Source organism: Rhinopithecus bieti, unplaced genomic scaffold (assembly GCF_001698545.2).
Source record: "Rhinopithecus bieti isolate Rb0 unplaced genomic scaffold, ASM169854v2 scaffold_2572, whole genome shotgun sequence".
Lineage (NCBI taxonomy): Eukaryota > Metazoa > Chordata > Mammalia > Primates > Cercopithecidae > Rhinopithecus > Rhinopithecus bieti.
The window spans coordinates 743,183-764,052 of NW_016804595.1; the positions used below are offsets into that span (position 1 = coordinate 743,183).

General features: G+C 35.2%; 1 protein-coding gene across 1 annotated transcript in view; it reads left to right on the forward strand.

Annotated features, from left to right (window-relative positions):
* Positions 1-20,870, forward strand: part of CCDC150 (coiled-coil domain containing 150) — a 95,406-nt gene that overhangs the window by 33,107 nt on the left and 41,429 nt on the right. The window contains 5 exon segments of the mRNA XM_017869300.1: positions 2,016-2,108; positions 3,907-4,014; positions 5,828-5,952; positions 6,263-6,440; positions 7,001-7,069. Coding sequence (XP_017724789.1) covers positions 2,016-2,108; positions 3,907-4,014; positions 5,828-5,952; positions 6,263-6,440; positions 7,001-7,069 — 573 coding nt within the window.

Sequence of the window (20,870 nt, forward strand, 5' to 3'; positions counted from 1 at the left end):
TGATTCTATTTCTTTTGGATGCTGTCTCGTCCTGTGTTATATGATGTTTATTTTTCTTGAGATGCTTCTCCTGGGAAAATAGAAGGGTGTTTCTTCCTCTGTAGGAAGAAGATTTATATTTTGTCTTTCCCCATTCTACTAAGTACGTTTTAGGGAAAGTCCCACCTACAATGCACCTCTGTTATCACTTCTCTCATCTCAAAGAAAACTAGCTTTTTTTTTTTTTTTCTATAACCACAGAACAAAGGTGTTTTCTTCTGTTCCACCCTCAGGTCCTCATTTTTGAAAATATCTTCACTTATAACTTTAAAAGATCCTTGAATGTCTTCCTTTGAAGTCATAAGATCTTACTGCTAATAGGAAAAAATGTGTATGTATAATAATATAACAAATATTTAATCTTAGGGAGTAGAACTTTGATATAAAGATACTAGATATATTTAGGTTATGGTTTTAGGCAAATTCTTTCTAACTGGAATCTCAATATAAGAATAGGTTTAATAAACAGTTTTAAAAAATAGGCTTTATTTTAAGAGCAGCTTTAAGTTCACAACAAAATTGAACAGAAGGTAAAGAGATTTCCCGTATACTCTGTACCCCTATTCATGCATAGGCTTCCTCATTAGCCATTTGATGGATATCCATTTAAAAAATTGATGTACCATTTTACATCCCCCACCAGAGTGGTACATTATTACAGTTGATGAACCTATATTGACACATTGTCACCCAGAGTCCATAGTTTACATTAGGGTTCCCTCTTGGTGTTGTGCATTCTATGGATTTAAACAAATGTATAATGACATATATCTACCATTATAGTAGATATATTTTATATTATAGTATCATACAGAGTAGTTTCATTGCTCTAAAAATCTTCTGTGCTTTGCTTGCTCATCCCTCCCTCCCCTTCTAATCCCTGGCAACCATTGATCTTTTTACTGTCTTTGTAGATTTGCCTTTTCCAGAATGCCATATAGTTGGAATCATACAGTCTATAGCCTTTCAGTCTATAGCCTTTCAGACTGGTTTCTTTCACTTAGTAATAAGTATTTATGTTTCCTCCATGTCTTTTCATGGCTTGATAGCACATTTTTCTTTTCTCTTTTTTTTTTTTTTTTTTGAGACGGAGTCTCACTCACTCGAGCTGGAGTGCATTGGCGCTATCAGATCACTGCAACCTCTACCTCCTGGGTTCAAACAATTCTCGTGTCTCAGCCTTGCGAGTAGTTGGGATTACAAGCGCCCTCTACCACGCCTGGCTAATTTTTGTATTTTTTAGTAGAGATGGGGTTTCATCATGTTAGCCAGCTGGTCTCAAACTCCTGACCTCAGGTGATCTGCCTGCCTCAGCCTCCCAAAGTGTTGGGATTACAGGGATGAGCCATAGTGCCTGGCTAAAAGCTCATTTATTTTTAGTGCTGAATAATATTCCTTTGTCTGGATATACCACAATTAATCCATTGACTTACTCATGGATATCTTGATTGCTCCAAGCTTTGGCAGTTATGATTAAAGCTGCTATAAGTATCTGTGTGCGGGTTTTGTGTGGGCATAGGTATTCAGCTCCAAATGGATAAATCTCAAGGAGCGTGATTACTGGATCATATGGTAAGATATGTTTAGTTTTGTAGGAAATCACCAAACTGTCTTTCAAAGTAGCTGTACCATTTTACATTCCCGCCAGCAATGAATGAGAGTCCCTGTTGCTCCACATCCTTGACAACAGTCGGTGTTGTCAGTGTTCTAGATTTTGGCCATTGTTTTAGGTGTGTAGTGGTATCTCATTATTGTTTTAAATAAACAGTTTTGATAAATAGTTCTGAAATAAAGAGAAGTTTAGGAGTTGAAGATACCAAGATTTTTATACATTCTTTATAAGATATTTATAAAGTTCCAGTGTATGTCATTGGAACTTGAACTGGTACAGGCTGAAATATAAAACGGTTATTTTTATAGGGGTGCACACAATATCTCTTATATGTGAAAAAGAGAGTAATTTTTTTTTCTTATAGAACCTGCAGATATCTTTCAATAAGGAACATGAAGAAAGTGCATATTTGAGGTCCAAAATAACGTCTCTTCATGAAGCATCAGAAAAAGCACAAGTAAATGCACATGATTTTGCTAATTTTTAGATGTTATTTAATTTTGTTCAGTTAAATAACCAAGAAACAAAATTAGTCTTGATTATATAAATTCATACCATCTCCATCACTCAACTTTTCATTTCCATAAGATTTATTTCATCTTTGAAACATTATCAAATTAACTACATTTCTCATTTCACTCTCCAAATTCCTACGATATATAAGTATACAAGATGTACTGCTAAAATTATATACTAGCTTACACTTTGCCTTTGCTTGCTTGCTAATTTGATCATTAAATATATGTATTTACCCTTCCAAAGTGAACTTCTGAATAGTTCCATGGCAAGGGCTATGTCTTATGCTTTCTTTGTATCTTCTATAGTAAATAATTGTACAGTAGGAGCCTAACAAATGCTTGCTGGATTTTGAAGTTAGATGTAATCATTTCAGGGATGATGATTCCCAAATTTAGGTGATGTTTTATATATATGTGCATCTGCAACAAGAAGAGTCACCAGATATGCAGCCAAATTGGAGTTACTTACCACAGAGCCTAAAGAATTGTTTATCATTTAAAATACCTTTTCTCTTGGTACAATTTGATTGTCTCAATATTAGGATCATAGTGTTGCTGGGCTCTCTGTATAATAAAAATAATAAAGAAAATGCAAAGCGGATGTGTTTTTAATATAATAACTTCAACTACTATTACTCTTCATATACTAATAGTAGTTAACATTTTTACTGAGCCCATTCCACATTCCAGGCACAATTCCAGGCACCTTATATTAGTAACAAATAGTAATCCTACCAATAACCCTATGAAATGAAAACTATTATTCACATTTTAAAGATAAGGAAGCTGATGTACAGAGAAGTTCAGGAACATAGATAATAGGTGGCAGAGTTGGAATTTGAATTCAGGTAACCTGGCTCCAAAGAAAATTAGCTATTTCTTTTCAAAGAGCAAGGGTTCTCTGTTTCATCCCCGGGTATTCCTTGATGAATAGTTTGTACATCTGCATCTGGTGTGACTTTACGCCCCTGAATGTGTTTCTAACTACTGTACTGCCCATACCACTTGTGATGTTTGCCAGATAATCTTTTATTTATCTTTTCTTTTACTCCATTTTATTTCTTGTATTTTTTTCCTAGTGCTCCTTCAAAGTTACTTGTTCTTGAAGAACTTGCTTAAAACATAAGATCTTTGCCAAATCTACCTTGCAAAAATAACTGATAAATGAGATAAATGTTTTTCTCAATAATACAAATTTCAAATTATGAAAAGAGAATTATTAACTACCTGCATATATGATAGATCTGTGTAGCTCAAAAGATTTTTGTTTTATTTTGAAAGATTAATCTCATGATGGTAAAATCATCTATATTTTGCTTTTATGAATATTGTCAGCTAGTGGCGAAGGAGCTTAGGTATTTTGTGTTACTAGCTAAATAATTCTGAATGCTCATGGATTTCTGTAATATTGGCTAGGTACTGACATTGTAAATTCCATTTTGCAGGTGTCTTGCTCTAATGAACCAGTGTTCAAAGTTGTGAAGAATAGATCAGTAAAATGCCATATGCTTCAGTTGCTCTATCAAATCAACAAATCTCTTAATTTAGAATTATTTAGGGTATCGACTTTTAATATTTGAAAGTATTTTTTAAACTAATGACATGTGAATTGAGGATAGGTTAAATAGATTAGGTTCACATATACAGTGAGATACTATGTAATCATTAAAAATAATACTTAAGTAAAAATAATTCTTTATTGGAGAGACCAATGACTTGCTGTGTGTGTTTTCTTAGGTTTTGAATGACCAATTGACTAAAAAGTGTTCAGAGCTGAGCTGCATGCTTCAGACTGTTACTATGGAAAAAGCCAGACTCATTGCTGACCATCAGGCCATTCTGCAGGTATTCATTTAATGCTGGTGAATGTGCTAAATTTAATGGAGTTCACCAGGTGGCAGAAAGCCGACCTCGTTGATAGATCAGGAAATGTTTATGGGCAACTGGAGGAATAAAATATTTTAACAATAAATTTAAAAAATTGACTGAATTATCTTATTTCTATTAGTGCTTTTCAATTTTCATCAGAGGGGTGATTTGGCCTTACACTCAGGGCTTTTCATGATTTCTTCTCAAATATCATCGCTTGAGGAAAAATAATTATTTGTCCCATTATTTATAGAATCATGGAGAACACGTATAACTAACCCTAAAGTACTTAACCTTTTCCTCAAACACCTTACAATTTCTCATTTTGCTTATGCCATTTTCTCTGCTGAGAATGCTTTTTACTTCATCTTCAATATCTGAAATTCTCTTTATTGAGTTACTTTCTTCAGGGAGCTTGATCATCCCAACAAGAAGGGATAAGTTTTCCCTTTCAACTTCTATTCCTGGAAAATTAACAGACTACCATAGAAATAGATCACTTTCTCTTTTTGTAAGCATACTTACTATATATACTAAGCATTGTGCTAAGGATTTTACACATATTACCTCCTTTAATTGTAGCAGCCATTATGTAAAGAGTATTCATTACTCTTATTTTACAGATAAGAAAATGAGGGTTAGAGAAGTTCACTTGCCCAAATTCACCTAACTAACAAGAAGTAGAGTTGCCTTTTAACCTCAGGTGACTCCAGAGTCAATGTATGTAATCATTATGTTATGCTGCATCCGTATTCTGCATTCTCTAGTAGTAATTTATGTGCTGGTTCATTTCCTGGATTACACTGTGAGCTCCCTAGAGGCAAGAACATTGCCTTATATATCTTTATTTCTCATAGTGCTAAGCCTGCTTTGCATGTAACATATACTCAATAAATATTTAGTTGTTAACTCTGTGCAAGTATAATGCTATATCTAGATAGGATTATAGTGGTGAACAAGACAAAATTCCTATTTTCATGAACTTATGATTCAGTGGACTGAATATATAATGAAATACTTATTACAAATATTTCAAAATTTTGGAATATAGCACAATTGGGATCCCATTTTACCAGTGTGAAGACTTGTTTTGCAATCAAATGTTAAAATAGAAGTCTTTTAAAAAGAATTTATAAAACTAATTACTAATATGTACTGTATTTGCAAAAATTTTATGGATTATGTGTAGGGGTATATGGTACATAAAAATGTCATGTTTTGATAATCCCAAAATGGTGAGCCAAAGAAAATAAATTATGTAAAACAGTTATAGTGCTTCTGCTGTAACATTATCTGAGTGCAATTTAAGATAGTCTCAAAAGAATTCACAGCAAACTGTTAAACATGATAATCCTTAGAATGTGGGATTATTTGGAGGGAAAGTGTAGATAGAGAGGAAGGGATCTTTTCATTTTATATACATTTATATTGTTTTATTTTAAAATGAAGTACCATGTTGAAATTTTAAAATACCAAAATACTCGTAACATAATTTTCTATCTTTAAAATATGTTGGTATTAGGAGTTTTATAATTTTTCAGCAGGCTGGGTAAATAATGCATCTTGACTATTGGCTAGTAGAGCTATAAAATGGTAGAATTGTAGTCAACTCAGAGGAGGACAAAGAGAAACTGGGCATTAAAATAAATTGTTTTAAAAGAGGTTTTATTTATGTAAATATAACTTGTTTTTTTAAGTTAGTTCAGTGTTTTTGATCAGTTACTCCAAATGACACCCTATCAAAAGACTTCCTGGAGTTTCAACTTCTACTATTGCTCTTAACACTCAGGTAGAGCAGAAAATGATGACGCAGACATTTCAAGAACAAAACTTATTGCTGGATGCAGCCCATGCCAGTATCACAAATGAACTGCAGACTGTTCAGAATGAGAAAACCCAACTCCAAGCACATCTGTAAGTAAATTATGGGCAACTTCTTATACATCTTATACAACTTCTTATACAAAAGATGTATTACATTTGTGTTTCTTATCATGTGTCTGTCTGTCTCAGTCTCATCTTCAATGAAAACATTTGATTGTGCATTTTTTGGACCAGCCACAGAGATAAAATAAAGACTCTGCCCTTAAGAAACTAGTTTTGTTAGAACATTTTAGTAACTACTCTCAGTCAGGAAATATGTTCTATAAGAACATGTAATTGCTCTTTCTGTTAAATTAGAACTCTCATTTAGCTTTCATATGTTCTTGTTCTCTTCCTGCAGGGATCATTTAATCCTTGAGCATAACCAGTGTATCCAGAAAGCACAGGATGCTGAAAAGAGAACAGCTGTGCAAAAAGAGTTGCTAGAATCAACTATTGCAAGATTGCGAGGTGAATTGGAAGCATCAATGCAAGAGAAGAAGTCTCTGCTAGAGGAGAAAGAAAGATTTCAGAGGGAGGTAGGTAGAACCAAATTTACATTATCTTCTCTTTGTGGTGTGATGATGTTTTAAAATTGTATTCTAAATGCAAAAGACAAGAAAAGAAATAAAACTCAGATGCAGTTTGTCTGAGTTGCCCAATGAAGAATCTTTAGGTGGCTAACCTATGCCTTTTAGCCTGTGAAGTAGTCTGTGCCAAATAGAACAGTATATTCTTATCCAGCATTAGTGAATGTTAATTAGTAACTCACACATCCTCATGTTAGTTAAGGGGTCAGATTTTAAAAATTGATTTCCCCTGAAGGAGTGGGACAGTGAAGGTTAAAGGGGAACAGCCCTGTCTTCCTACTTAGGAAGGAACCAGCAGAGTCTGACATGCAGACGTGTCTTTCTAATTTCAGGGCTATTTGTGAAGTCTGCTCTGCCTCAGAGACTCCCTGATTGGCCCCTTTTCTGAGAGGATGTGCTATCTCTGCAGTGTAGGTATTAATTGACATGCAGGATATGTCTGCTATAGTGGAGCCTGTCAGCTACTATAAAATTGACCTATTTCTTTTTTTCCCATCCCCCTTGGGCAGGTTAATAAAACAGAAAAAGAAATAGCACAAGAAAGATGCAATTTGGAAAAGGAATTAGCTAAAAACAAGGTATTCTACATTTTACTTACTGATATTTCACTGTATTTCCTTCTATATTGCTGCCTACTGTATCAGCTTATCTTAATGAGGAGATGGGTGATGAATACCAATCTGCGGGGGAAAGGAGAGCTATGAAGCTGGATGCCACTCAGAGCACACCAGTCACTGCAGCAGACGGTTGTCTCTGGGGAACGTTTTCTTGTTGAGCATCTGATGTTTGCCAGTGAGTCATCACTGCCTCTGGCCCTAGTGTTAACTGAGGATTCTAGCCAAGAAGTCACCTGAGAGTTAGCTAATGGGCCTGTGAGAGGCAAAGAGATGATTGCTGACTAGGCTGTTTTAAAATAAAAAACTAAAGGCTGGGCGAGGTGGCTCACACCTGTAATCCCAGCTCTTTGGGAGGCCAATGCGGGCGGATCATTTGAGGTCAGGAGTTCAAGACCAGCTTGACCTACATAGTGAAACCCCATCTCTACTAAAATACAAAAATTAGCCAGGCATGTTGGTGGGTGCCTGTAATCCCAGCTACTCGGAAGGTAGGAGAATCTCCTGAACCCAGGAGGCAGAGGTTGCAGTGAGCCGAGATCGTGCCATTGCACTCCATCCTGGGCGACAGAGCAAGACTCCTTCTCAAAAAAAAAGCAAAACTAACTCAGGCTGCCTGAGTACATATCAGCAGCTGCCACTTTATCTTTGAGATACCATTTTCTGGGTTCTAAAATAGAATGTTCAGAGAAACAAATGAAATCCTTATTAAAGTTAAACAAGAACCAATCTTTAAAACATTGCTGTTTGTGTTTCAAATTTTGAAGAGAGTAAAGATTATGTATCACTGTCATCTAGAGAATATATCTGGAGCAGCAAGGAGTATTAGCTTACTTAGGCAAGAAATCCAGCAACAGGTATTGGGTATAGTCATCAAGCCTTGACTGTTTCTTTGCTTCTGGTTTGCCCAAGTAGCATTTGTATTACTATATATACATGTAAACTTTTACTTTAAGGATTGGAGAGAGGAGAAATGCTAGAGTTTGAGCCTGAACTCAAATGCAGTTACCACCAAGCTAGCAGGTGCCTTCTCTAGTTCTAGTGATATGAAAATAGTCCACCCTAAAAATCCTCAAATGAGGCTGACTTCCTGTGGCAAGGACTTTGGTGGTATCAATTTGGCCTCAACCATGCTTTCTAAAATTGGGAAAATTGGTGACTACCATTACATTCATTAATGCTTTTTGCTTAAAAATATTAGTGAATGAGGGCGGGCGTGATGGCTCACACCTGTAATCCCAGCACTTTGGGAGGCCGAGGCGGACAGATCACTTGAGGCCAGGAGTTTGAGACCAGCCTGGCCAATAAGGCAAAACCCTATCTCTACTAAAAATACAAAAAAATTAACCAGGTGCGGTGGCGCACACCTGTAATCCCAGCTACTCGGGTGACTGAGGCATGAGAATTGCTTGAACGTCGTAGGTGGAGGTTGCAGTGAGCCAAGATTGCACCACGCACTTCAGCCTGGGTGACAGAGTGAGACTCTGTCTCATAAAAAAGTTAGTGAATGTTACATGGCCGAGGCAAATGCTGTGAATATGTTTGGGATAGAAACATAGCATTATTATTTTGCTTGTCTGATTTCATTCGTCTTACTGTAGGCTAAGTATAAGTTCACGGTGCTGAAAGATACTTGCTCATTAGAGACATTCTGTGAAGCCAAATGATAATGCTTATAGAGAATCTCATTTTGTGCTATAAATTGATTTTTAAAATATGTGTTCTTTTAACGCTATGCTTTTTTAAAAAGTCAGGTTTATTATAATTTACATACAGTGAAATTCACCCTTTTTTAGTGTATAGTTCTATGAATTTTGACACATACAATCTTGTAACCACCACCACAATCAAAATATAGAACATTTTTGTCACCCTAAGAAAGTTCCCTTGCGCCCTTTTGTAATCAATGCCTTCTTCCACCTCCTTCCCCTGGCAACCATAGATCTGTTTTTTTGTCCCTATAGTTATAAATTATCCAGAGTGTCATATAAATAGAATCATATAGTATGTAGCATTTTAAATTTAATTTCTTTCATTTAGCATAAGGCATTTGAGATTCATCCATGTTGTGTGTCAGTAATCTGTGCTCCATTGCCTGGATGTATCACTTTCTTTATCCATTCACCAACTGAAGGACATTTGGGTTGTTTCCAGATTTTTGGCAATTAATAAAGCCTCTATAAATATTCAAATATACAGATATGTATTTCTGTTGAGTAAATTTCAAGAGTTGGATTTCTGGTTCCTATGGTAAATATATGCTTAACATAATAACAAACTGCTCAACTGTTTTTCAAACAATCTGTACCATCTTACATTTCCATCAGTAATTCATGACTTCCAGTTTCTCTACATTCTTACAGTACTTGGTTCGGTTTTTTAGTTTTATCTATTAGAATTTGTGTGTATCAGCGTATCACTGTGCTTGTAATTTGCATTTCTCCAATGACTAATAATATTGAGCTTCTTTTCATGCGCTTATTTGCCATTACAAATTGACATATCTCATCAAATCTTTTAACTATTTTAAATTCAATTTTTTTCTTGAATTTTCAGAGGTTTTAAAACATATTTTTAAATCTTAAAATATTTTACTGTTTGTATATATACAAGTCTTTTGCCAGATATGTGTTTTACAAATATCTTCTTCCATTTCATGACTTATCTTTTCATTTTCTTTCAAAGAGCAGAAGTTTTAAATTTTAATGAAGTCTAATCAATTTTTAAAATTTTGTGGATCATACTTTTTGAATTTTTGCCTAACCTAGGATCACTACAATTTTCTTTTTTGTTGTCCTCTAGAAGTCTTATAGTTTTAGGTTTTATACTAAGTCTATGATCCATTTCAAGTGAATTTTTATGTATCATGCAAGGTATTGTTCAGGATTCGTTTCACTCTTTTTTTCAGGGTCTCACTCTGTCGCCCAGCCTGGAGGGAGGTGACACAATCACAGCTCACTGTAGCCTCGACCTCCCCTGGCTCAGGTGATCCTCCCACCCACCTCAGCCTCCCGAGTAGCTGGAAGTACAGATGCATGCCACCACACCCAGCTAATTTTTTTATTTTTTGCAGAGATGGAGTTATGTTATGTTGCCTGGCTGGTCTTGAACTTCTGGGCTCAAGCAATCTGCCCAGATATCTCAGCCTCCCAAAGTGCTGAGATTACAGATGTGAGCCACTATGCCCAGCCTCGTACCTTTTTAAAATTGGTGGGCTTTTGGGTTGTTTCAATTTTTGGGGTATTAATGATTCTGTGAGCATTTGTATACAATTTTTGTGTGTAAACATATGTTTTCAATTGTCCTAGGTATAACCTAGGAGTGGAACTACTGGGTCATGTGATTATTCCATGTTTATCAATTTAAGATACTGCCAAACTCTTTTTCAAAGTGGCTACACCGTTTTACAATCCCACCAGCAATGTTTGAGAGTTCCAGTGTCTCCACATCTTTACTAACACTTGTTATTGTTCACATTTTTAAAATACCCATCCTAGTGGGTGTGAAATATTTCACTGTGGTTTTTAAATTGAGGTGAAATTCACATAATATAAAATTAACCATTTTAAAGTGAATAATTCAGTGGTATTCAGTACATTTGCAGTGTGGTGCCACCACTGCCTCTGTCTAGATTCAAAATATTTTCATCACCCCAAAAGGAAACCCTGTACTAGTTAAGCAGTCACTCCCCATTTCCTCCTTCTCCCAGCCCCTGACAACCACTAGTCAGCATTCTGTCTCTATGGATTTACCTATGCTGGATATTTTATGTAAATATAATCATACAATATGTGATCTTTTGTGTGTGGCTTCTTTTACTTAGCCTGATGCTTTTGGGGTTCTTCAACATTGTAGTATGAATCAGTACTTCATTTTATGGATGAGTAATGGTGATTATATGTATGTATGTGCATGCACACACACACACACACACACCAAATTTGTCTGTTCATCTGTTAAAGAACATTTGCACTGCTTTTACCTTTTGGCTATTGTGACTAGTGCTGCTATGAACCTGTATATACATATATTTCGGTACCTCTTTTCAATTCTTTGTGATATATGTATCTAACAGTGGGATTGCTGGATCACATGGTAATTTTATATTTAACTCTCTGAGGAATCACCAGTTTTCCACAGCACTAAACCATTTTACATTCTCACCAGTGATGTACAAAAGTTCCAGTTTCTCACATCCTCACAAACACCTATTTTGTGTTTTATTATAGCCACCCTAATGGGTGTGAAGTGGTACCTCACTGTGGTTTTGATTTGCATTTCCATAATAACTAATGATGTTAAGCATCTTCTTGTGAGCTTACTGGTCATTTGTATATCTTCTTTGGAGAAATGTCTATTCAGATCCTTTGCCTATTTTTAAAAGGGATTATCTTTTAATTATCAACTTGTATGAGTTCTTTACATATTCTAGATACTACACCCTTATCAGATACGTGATTTGCAGGTATTTTCTCCCATTCTGTGGGTTGTATTTTTATATTGGTAATGTCCTTTGATGCATAAAAGTTTAAAAAAAATTTAAGTTTAGTTTATCTGTATTTCCTTGGATTGTTTGTGTTTGGGTATTATATTTGAGAAATTCTTGCCTAACTGAAGGTCATATAGATTTATCCCTATTTTATATTATAAAATTTGTTATAGTTTTATGTATTAATTTAGGTCTTTGATCCACTTTGAGTTAATTTTATATGTACTATGAGGTTAGGGTTTGACTTCATTATTTTGGCTATAGATATACAATTGTCCCAGCACTCTTCATTGAAAAGATCATTCATTCTTTCTATTGAATAGTTTTCACTCCCCTGTCAAAAATCAGTTAATCATAGATATGTAGGTTTATTTCTAGACTCTTAATTCTCTTGCATTGATCTGCATGTCTATCGTTATGCCAGTACCACACAGTCTTGATTACTATTGTTTTGTAGGAAGTTTTGACGTCTAAATGTGAATCTTCCAACTTTGTTGCTGTTTGTTGTTTTAAAGATTGTTTTAGCCATTCTGGGTCATTGCATTTCTGTATGAATTTTAGAACCAGACTCTCCATTTCTGTAAAAAAGAACAGCTGGAATTTTGGTAAGGTTTATATTGAATCCGTAGATCAGTTTGAAGAGTATTACAATCTCAATAATACAATTTGTTGTGTATTTTCTGTATAAAGTATTTCCTCACTTAATGTCATCAGTAGGTTCTTAGTTTTCAACTTCAAGTGAAACGATATACAGCAGGTCCTTGAATAACGTCATTTCATTCAATGTTGTGTTATGATGTTGATAAGAAAAAACATTGATTTTGTTATACATTATCATTTCACTTAAAGTTGCAGTCTCCAAGAACCTATCAATGACAGTGAGGACTACTGTCTCTACAAACTATATAAATTATCTCTATTTGTAATCGAGATAGTTATTTTTTGTAGAGGCGGAGTTTTGTCATGTTGCCTGGCTGGTCTCGAACTCCTGGGCTCTCTATTTGCTGTGTCTATTTGTAATAGAGATAGTCTCACTTCATCCTTTCCAATTTGGCTGCCTTTTATTTCGTTTTCATATATAACTGCCTGATAGAATCTCCAGTGCAATATTGAATAGAATTGGTGAGAGCAGATATCTCTGTCTTGTTTCTGATCTTAGAGGGAAAGCTTTTAGTTTGTCACCATTAAGTATGATGTCAACTGTGGGGGATTTTCAATGCTCTTCATCAGGACTGGAAAATTCACTTATATTCCCAGTTTGTTGGGAATTTTTGTCATGAAAATATGTTGAATTTTGTCAAATGCTTTTGCTATGTCTATTGAGATGATCTTGTGGGTTTTGTTCTTCGTTCTATCACTATGGTGTATTACAGTGGTTGACTTCAAATGCAAAACTAAGCTTGCATTCCTTGGATAAATTTTACTTGGTCATGTTGTTCTTTTTATATGTTGTTGCATTAGGCTTGCTAGTATTTTGTTAAGATTTTTTGCATCTATATTCATAAGGGGTACTGTTCTGTAGTTTTATTTTCTTATAATGTTTTTGGTTTTGGTATCAAGATACTGTTGGTCTCTTAAAATGATTTGGTAAGTAGTCCCTCCATTTCTATTGTTGGGAAGAGTTTGTGAGGGATTGGGGTTAATTCTTCTTTAAATATTTTGTAGCATTTACCCGTGATGCCATCTGGTTCTGGGCTTTCTTGTATGTAAAAGGTTTCGTTTCTTTGTTTGGTTTATTCTTTTTATTCTATAGGTCTATGCAGATTTTCTACCTTTATTCGAGTCAGTTTCAGTAGTTTGGTTCTTTCTAGGAATTTGTCCATTTCATCTAGGCTATCTAATTTGTTAGCATACAATTTTCAGAGTAGCCCCTTGTCTGTCTTTCTGTAAGGTCAGTAGCAGAGTCCTCTCTTTGATTCCTAATTTTAATAATTTGTGTCACCTGTATTTTGTTCTTGTTTAGTCCAGCTAAAAAGGTTCGTCAATTTTGTTGATCTTTCTAGAGAACCAACTTGTGGAATTTTTTAGAGATTTTCTCTGTTATTTTCTCTATCTTATTTTGCGTCAGTCCTTACTGTTATCTTCTTTAGATTTGCTTTGGGTTTAATTTGCTTTTCTTTGTCTAGTTTCTAAAGATAAGCTTAGGTTTTTGATTTGAGAAATATTTCATTCTTAAAATGTAAGTGCCTGTAGGAGTCACTCTGAACCTATTCCGGTTCAGGGGAGTGCCCCTAAAAAAATAAAAATAAGTGCCTGCAGCTACAAATTTCCCTCTCTGCACTGCTTTAGCTGCATATGAGATGTTTTGTTATTTTGTGTTTTCATTTTTGTTTATCTCAAACTGTTATTTAATTTCCCTTGAGATTTCTTTTTTGACCCATTGGTTGTTTAGAAGTGACATGTTTAGTTTATTCACATATGTGAATTCCCCAAATATTCTTTTATTGATTTCTAATTTTATTCTATTGTGGTTGGAAAACATACTTTGCATGATATCAATCCTTTCAGATTTATTGAGAGTTGTTTTATGGTGTAACAGGGATATACCCTGAAGAATGTTCCATGTGCACTTGAGAAAAATGTGTATTTTGCTGTTATTGGGAGGATTGTTCTATAGATGTCTGTTAGGTTACTTGGTTTATAGTGTTGTTCTTGTCTTCTCTTTCCTCATTAATCTTCTGTCTAGTTGTTCTGTTGATTAATGAAAATGGGATATTGAAGTCTCCAACTATTACTGTTAAATTATTTATTTGTTCCTTCAATACTGTCATTTTTTGCTTCATATATTTGTGGCCTCTGTTAGGTGCATATATATTTATAAATGATACATCTTCTTGACAGGTAAACACTTTTTCAATGTCTTTTATCTCACCCGTTTTTTCTTAATGTCTATTTTGTTTAATATTAGGACAGTCATTTAGCTCTTTTTAGATTACTGTTTAATTTATATGGTATATATTTTCCACACTTTTGTTTTCAACCCCATTTGTACCTTTGGATCTAAAGTGTATATTTTATAAAGAGCATATAGTTGGTTTTTTAAAAACTCATTTTGGTTTTTTAAAAACTCATTTTGCCTATCCATATAAATGGAGTGGTTTGATCCATTTATATTTAATATAATTACTGTTAAGGTAGGATTTATATCTGCCATTTTGCATTTTTTGTTTTTTGCTTTTTGCTCCTCTATTTCTCATCTTTTATGTTAAATATATATTTCTAGTTCACCATTTTAACTCCCTTATTTCTTTTATTCTATATTTTAGTTTATAGGTAACAGAAAGAATTACAAACAAAAATATATAGTAACTTTTATATATACCTATATTGCTACCTTTACTATTACCTTTTAATTCTTATGTGGATTCCAGATATTGTCTACTACCCTTTTATTTTAGCCTAAAAAACTTCCTTTAGTATTTCTTACAGCATATGCTTTCTAGCTTCACAATCCAAACCCCACCAAAAATGGGGACCTGGAGAAATTACTCTACATTTTAGGTGAAGTCTGAAGAACTACGTTCTCAAGAGTGTATTTAAACCAGAAGAAAACTCTTCTATGAATTATTTCAATTTTATTTATCTGGGAATGTCTTAATTTCTTTGTTGTTTTTGAAGGATAGGTTTGCTGAATTTAGAATTCATGGTTGAGTGTTTTTCTTTCAGCGTTTTGAGTATGTCATCCCATTGCCTTCTGGCCTCAACTTTCTGATGAGAAATCAGCTGTTAATCTTGTTGTGATCATCTTGTACATCAGGAACCACTCCTCTCTTGGTACTTTCAAGATTTTGTGTTTCTTGCTTTCAACAGTTTACTTGTGTATGTTTTGGGGCATGTCTTTTACACTCATTCCCACAGTTGACAACTCTCCTCTAGCTTTCATTTCTGATCACCAAACTGCTGCTGGAATGCTCACACCTGTTACTGCAAATTCAAAACCTAGGGAAGACTTCTCCTGGGAATTTACTTTATGTCGGTCTTGGGCTGCCTGGTACATAGCTGCACCCACAACTGGGCAAGTTCAACAACACAGGAGCCTTTCCACAGACCATGATTATTGTAGCTTTATAATAAATCGTGAAATTAGGTAGAGTCCTCCAACAGTGTTGTTTTCCAAAAGTGTTTTAGCTATTTTAGTTCATTTGCTTTTTCATGTATGTTGTAGAATGACCTTAATGATTTCTACAAAAATGTTTTGTGGGGATTTCAACTGAAATTAGAGTTAACATCTCAGCAATATTGAATCTTCTAGTACAGTTAGGTTGTCACTTAATGATGGAGATACATTCTCAGAAATGCATCTCTGGGCAGTTTTGTTGTTGTGCAATAGAGAGTACTTACACAAACCTCGATGGTATTGCCTACTGCACACCTAGGTTTTTTTTTTTAATTTTTAAGTTCAGTGTACATGTGCAGGTTTGTTACATAGGTAAATGTGTGTTATGGGGGTTTGTTGTGCAGAGTATTTCATCACCCAGGTGTTATTATTTTTCCTGATCCTCTCCCTCCACCCGCCCTCCACCCTCTGACACACTCCAGTGTGTGTTGTTCTCCTCTTTGTGTCCATATATTCTCATCATTTAGCTCCCACTTATAAGAGAACATGCAACATTTGGTTTTCTGTTCCAGTGTTAATTTGCTAAGGATAATGGCCTCCAGCTCTATCCATGATCACGAGGACATAATCTCATTCTTTTTTATGGCTGCATAGTATTCCATGGTGTTATGTACCACGTTTGCTTTATCTGGTCTATCATTGATGAGCATTTAGGTTGATTCCATGTATTTGCTATTGTGAATAGTGCTGCAGTGAACATACACACGTGCATGTATCTTTATAATAGAATGATTTATACTTCTTTGGGTATATACCCAGTAACAGGATTGCTGGGTCAAATGGTATTTCTGTCTTTAGGACTTTGAGGAATCGCCACACTGTTTTCCACAATGGTTGAACTAATTTACGCTCACACCAACAGTGTGCAAGTGTTCCTTTTTCTCCACAATGTCACCAGCATCTGTTATTTTTTGATTTTTTGACTTCTTAATCATTCAGACTGGTGGGAGATGGTATCTCATTGTGGTTTTGATTTACATTTCTCTAATGTTCAGTGATGTTGAGCTTTCTTCATATGATTGTTGGCCACATTTATGTCTTCTTTTAAGAAGTGTCTGTTTATGCCTTTTGCCCACTGTTTAATGAGGTTGTTTGTGTTTTTCCTGTAAATTTAAGTTCCTTATAGATGCTGGATATTAGACTTTTGTCAGATGAATAGTCTTCCATTCTATAGACTGTCTGTTTACTCTGTTGATAGTTTCTTTTGCTATGCAGAAGCTCTTTGGTTTAATTAGATCCCATTTTGTCAATTTTTGCTTTTGTTGCGATTGCTTTTGACATCTTTGTCATGAAATCTTTGCTCGTGCCTTTGTTCTGAATAGTATTACCTAGGTTGTCTTCCAGGGTTTTTATAGTTTTGGGTTTTATATTTAAGTTGTCAATCTATTTTGAGTTAATTTTTGTGTGTGGTATAGGGAAGGGGTCCAGTTTCCATCTTCTGCATATAGCTAGCCAGTTATCCCAGTCCCATTTATTGAACAGGGAATCCTTTCTCTATTGCTTGTTTTTGTCAGGTTTGTCAAAGGTCACATAGCTGAAGGTGTGTGGTCTTATTTCTGGGTTCTCTATTCTGTTTCATTGGTCTGTGTCTGTTCTTGTACCAATATCATGCTGTTTTGGTTACTGTAGCCCTGTAGTATAATTTGAAGTTGAGTAGCATGGTACCTCCAGCTTTGTTCTTTTTGCTTAGGATTTTCTTAGCTATTCAGGCACTTTTTTGGTTCCATATAAATTTTAAAGTAGTTTTTTCTGGTTCTGTGAAGAATGTCAATGGTAGTTTAATGGGAATAGCATTGAATCTGTAAATTGCTTTGGGCAGTATGGCCAATTTAATGACATGATTCTTCCTATCCATGAGCATGGAATGTTTTTCCATTTGTTAGTGTCATCTCTCCTTTGTTTGAGCAGTGTTTTGTAGTTCTTCTTCTAGAGACCTTTCACCTACCTAGTTAGCTATATTCCTAGGTATTTTATTCTTTTTGCGGCAACTGTGAATGGGAGTTCATTCATGATTTGGCTCTCAGCTTAACTTGTTGGTGTATAGGAATGCTAATGATTTTTGCACATTGATTTTGTATCCTGAGAGTGCTGAAGTTGCTTATCAGCTTAAGAAGCTTTGGGGCTGAGGCGGTAGGGTTTTTGAGATATGGGATCATGTCATCTGCAAACAGGGATAGTTTGACTTCCTCTTTTTCTTTTTTAATGCCCTTTATTTCTTTCTGTTTCCTGATTGCCTTGGCTAGAACTTCCGAGTTCTGTGTTGAATAGGAGTAGTGTGAGAGGGCATGCTTGTCTTGTACCGGTTTTCAAGGGGAATGGTTCCACCTTTTGCCAATTCAGTATGATGTTGGCTGTGAGTTTGTCATAGATGGCTCTTATTATTTTGTGGTATGTTCCTTCAGTACCTAGTTTATTGAGAGTTTTTAACGTGAAGGGATGTTGAATTTTATCGAAGGCCTTTTCTGCATCTGTTGAGATTATCATGTGGTTTTTCTCTTTAGTTCTGTTTATGTGATGAATCACATTTATTGAATTGCATATGTTGAACTAACCTTGCATCCCAGGGATGTAGCCTACTTGATCATGGCAGATAAGCTTTTTGATATGTTGCTGGATTCAGTTTGCCAGTATTTCATTGAGGATTTTTGCATCAATGTTCATCGAGGATATTGGTCTGAAGTTTTCTTTTTTTGTTGTATCTCTGCCAGGTTTTGGTATCAGGATGCTGCTGGCCTCATAGAATAAGTTAGAGAGTAGTCCCTCCTTTTCAGTTTTTTTCGGAATCATTTCAGTAGAAATGATACCCACTCTTCTTTGTACCTATGATAGAATTCAGCTGTGAATCAGTCTGATCCTGGGCTTTTTTTTGGTTGGTAGGCTATTTATTACTGCCTCCATTTCTGAACTCATTATTAGTCTGTTGAGGGATTCAATGTATTCTTCCTGGTTAAGTCTTGGGAGGGTTTATATATCTAGAAATTTATCTTTTTCCTCTATATTTTCTAGTTTATGTGCATAGAGGTATTTTTAATATTCTCTGATAGTTGTCTGTATTTCTGTGGGGTCAGTGGTAATATCTCCCTTATCATTTCTGATAGTGTTTATTTGAAACTTCTCTCTTTTCTTATTAGTCTAGCTAGAAGTCTATATATTTTATTTTCTTGAAAAAACAGCTCCTGGGCTGGGCACGGTGGCTCACGCCTGTAATCCCAGCACTTTGGGAGGCCAAGATGGGCGAATCATGAGGTCAGGAGTTTGAGACCAGCCTGGCCAATATGGTGACACCTCGTGTCTACTAAAAATACAAAAATTAGCCAGGCGTGCTGGCACAGGCCTGTCGTCCCAGCTACTCGGGAGGCTGAGACAGAAGAATTGCTTGGATATGGGAGGCGGAGGTTGCAGTGAGCTGAGATCGCGCCTCTGTACTCCAGCCTGGGCGACAGAGCAAGACTCCATCTCAAAAACAAAACAAAACTAAACAAAAACAGCTCCTGGATTTGTTGATCTCTTGAATGGTTTTTGTGTCTCTATGTTCTTCAGTTCACCTCTGATTTTGATTATTTCTTGTCTTCTGCCAGCTTTGAGATTTGTTTGCTCTTTGTTCTCTAGTTCCTTTAGTTGTGAGGTTAAGTTGTTAACTTGAGATCTAATTTTTTGATGTGGGCATTTAGTGCTATACGTTTTCCTCTTCACAGTGCCTTAGCTGTATCCCAGAGATTCAGATATGTTATCTCTTTTTTCTCATTAGTTTCAAATAACTTATTGAATTTTGCCTTAATTTCATTATTTACCTGGGAGTCATTCAGGAGCAGGTTGTTCAATTACCATGTAGTTGTGTGGTTTTGAATGAATTTCTTAGTCTTGAATTCTAATTTGATTGTGTTGTGGTCTGAGAGACTGTTATAATTTCAGTTCTTTTACATTTGCTGAGGAGTGTTTTGCTTCGAATTATGTGATCAATTTTAGAGTAAGTGCCATGTGGCAATGAGAAGAATGTATGTTTGTTGTTTTGGGGTGGGGAGATCTGTAAATATCTGTCAGATCCATTTGATCTAGTGCTCAGTTCAGATCCTGAATATCTTTGTTAATTTTGTGTCCCTATGACCTAATATTGTCAGTGGAATGCTAAAATCTCCCACTATTGTTGTATGGGAGTCTAAGTCTCTTTGAAGGTCTTTAAGAACTTGCTTTGTGAATCTGGGTGCTCCTGTGTTGGGTGCATATATATTTAAGATAGTTCTTCTTGTTGAACTCTCTACCATTATGTAATGCCCTTTTTTGTCTTTTTTTGTCTTTATTGGTTTAAAGTCTGTTTTTTCAGAAACTAGGATTGCAACCCCTGCTTTTTTCTGTTTTCCATTTGCTTGGTAGATTCTCCTCCATCCCTTTATTTTGAGCCTGTGATATGCCTAGGTTATATGGTGTAGCTTGTTGCTCCAACCATTGTTGTATATGTGGTCCATCATTGATTGAAACATTGTTATGGAACACATGTCGGTACATGAACATTATATATCTCTCTGTTTTATTTTGTTTTTTTCTCTCAGTATTTTGTAATTTTCAGCACATCATATCTTAGACATATTTTGTTAGATTTGCACTTAAAGAATTTCACAGCATTAGTACTGTTTTAAATGGCATTTTAATGAAATGTGAATTTCCAATTGTGCATTGTTAATATGTAGAAATACGATTTGCCCTTATCTCCTTCAGCCTTGACACACTCACTTATTGTAACATCTTGCCTTACTGCACCAGCTATGGCCTCCTGAATGATGTGGAATAGGAGTGGTGAAAGTGGATACCTTTGCCTTTTCCCAGTTTTAGGGGGAAAGTTTTTCACTATTAATATTGATATTAGCTGTAGGATTTTTATAGATACTTTTTTAAATCAACTAGAAGTTCCCTTTCATTTCTAGTTTGCTGAGTTTTTATAATGAATTGATGTTGAATTTTATGAAATTCTTTTACTGCATTAAGATGGTTATATGGGTTTTCTTCTATAGTCTGTTGAAACGGCATATTATACTGATTGATTTTGAATGTTCAACAAGCTTTGCATTACCGAGATAAGCTTCACTTAGTCCTAATTTGTTATCTTTTTATATGTTGCTGGGTTCATTTTGCTAATATTTTGTGGAAGATTTTTTTTTTTTTTT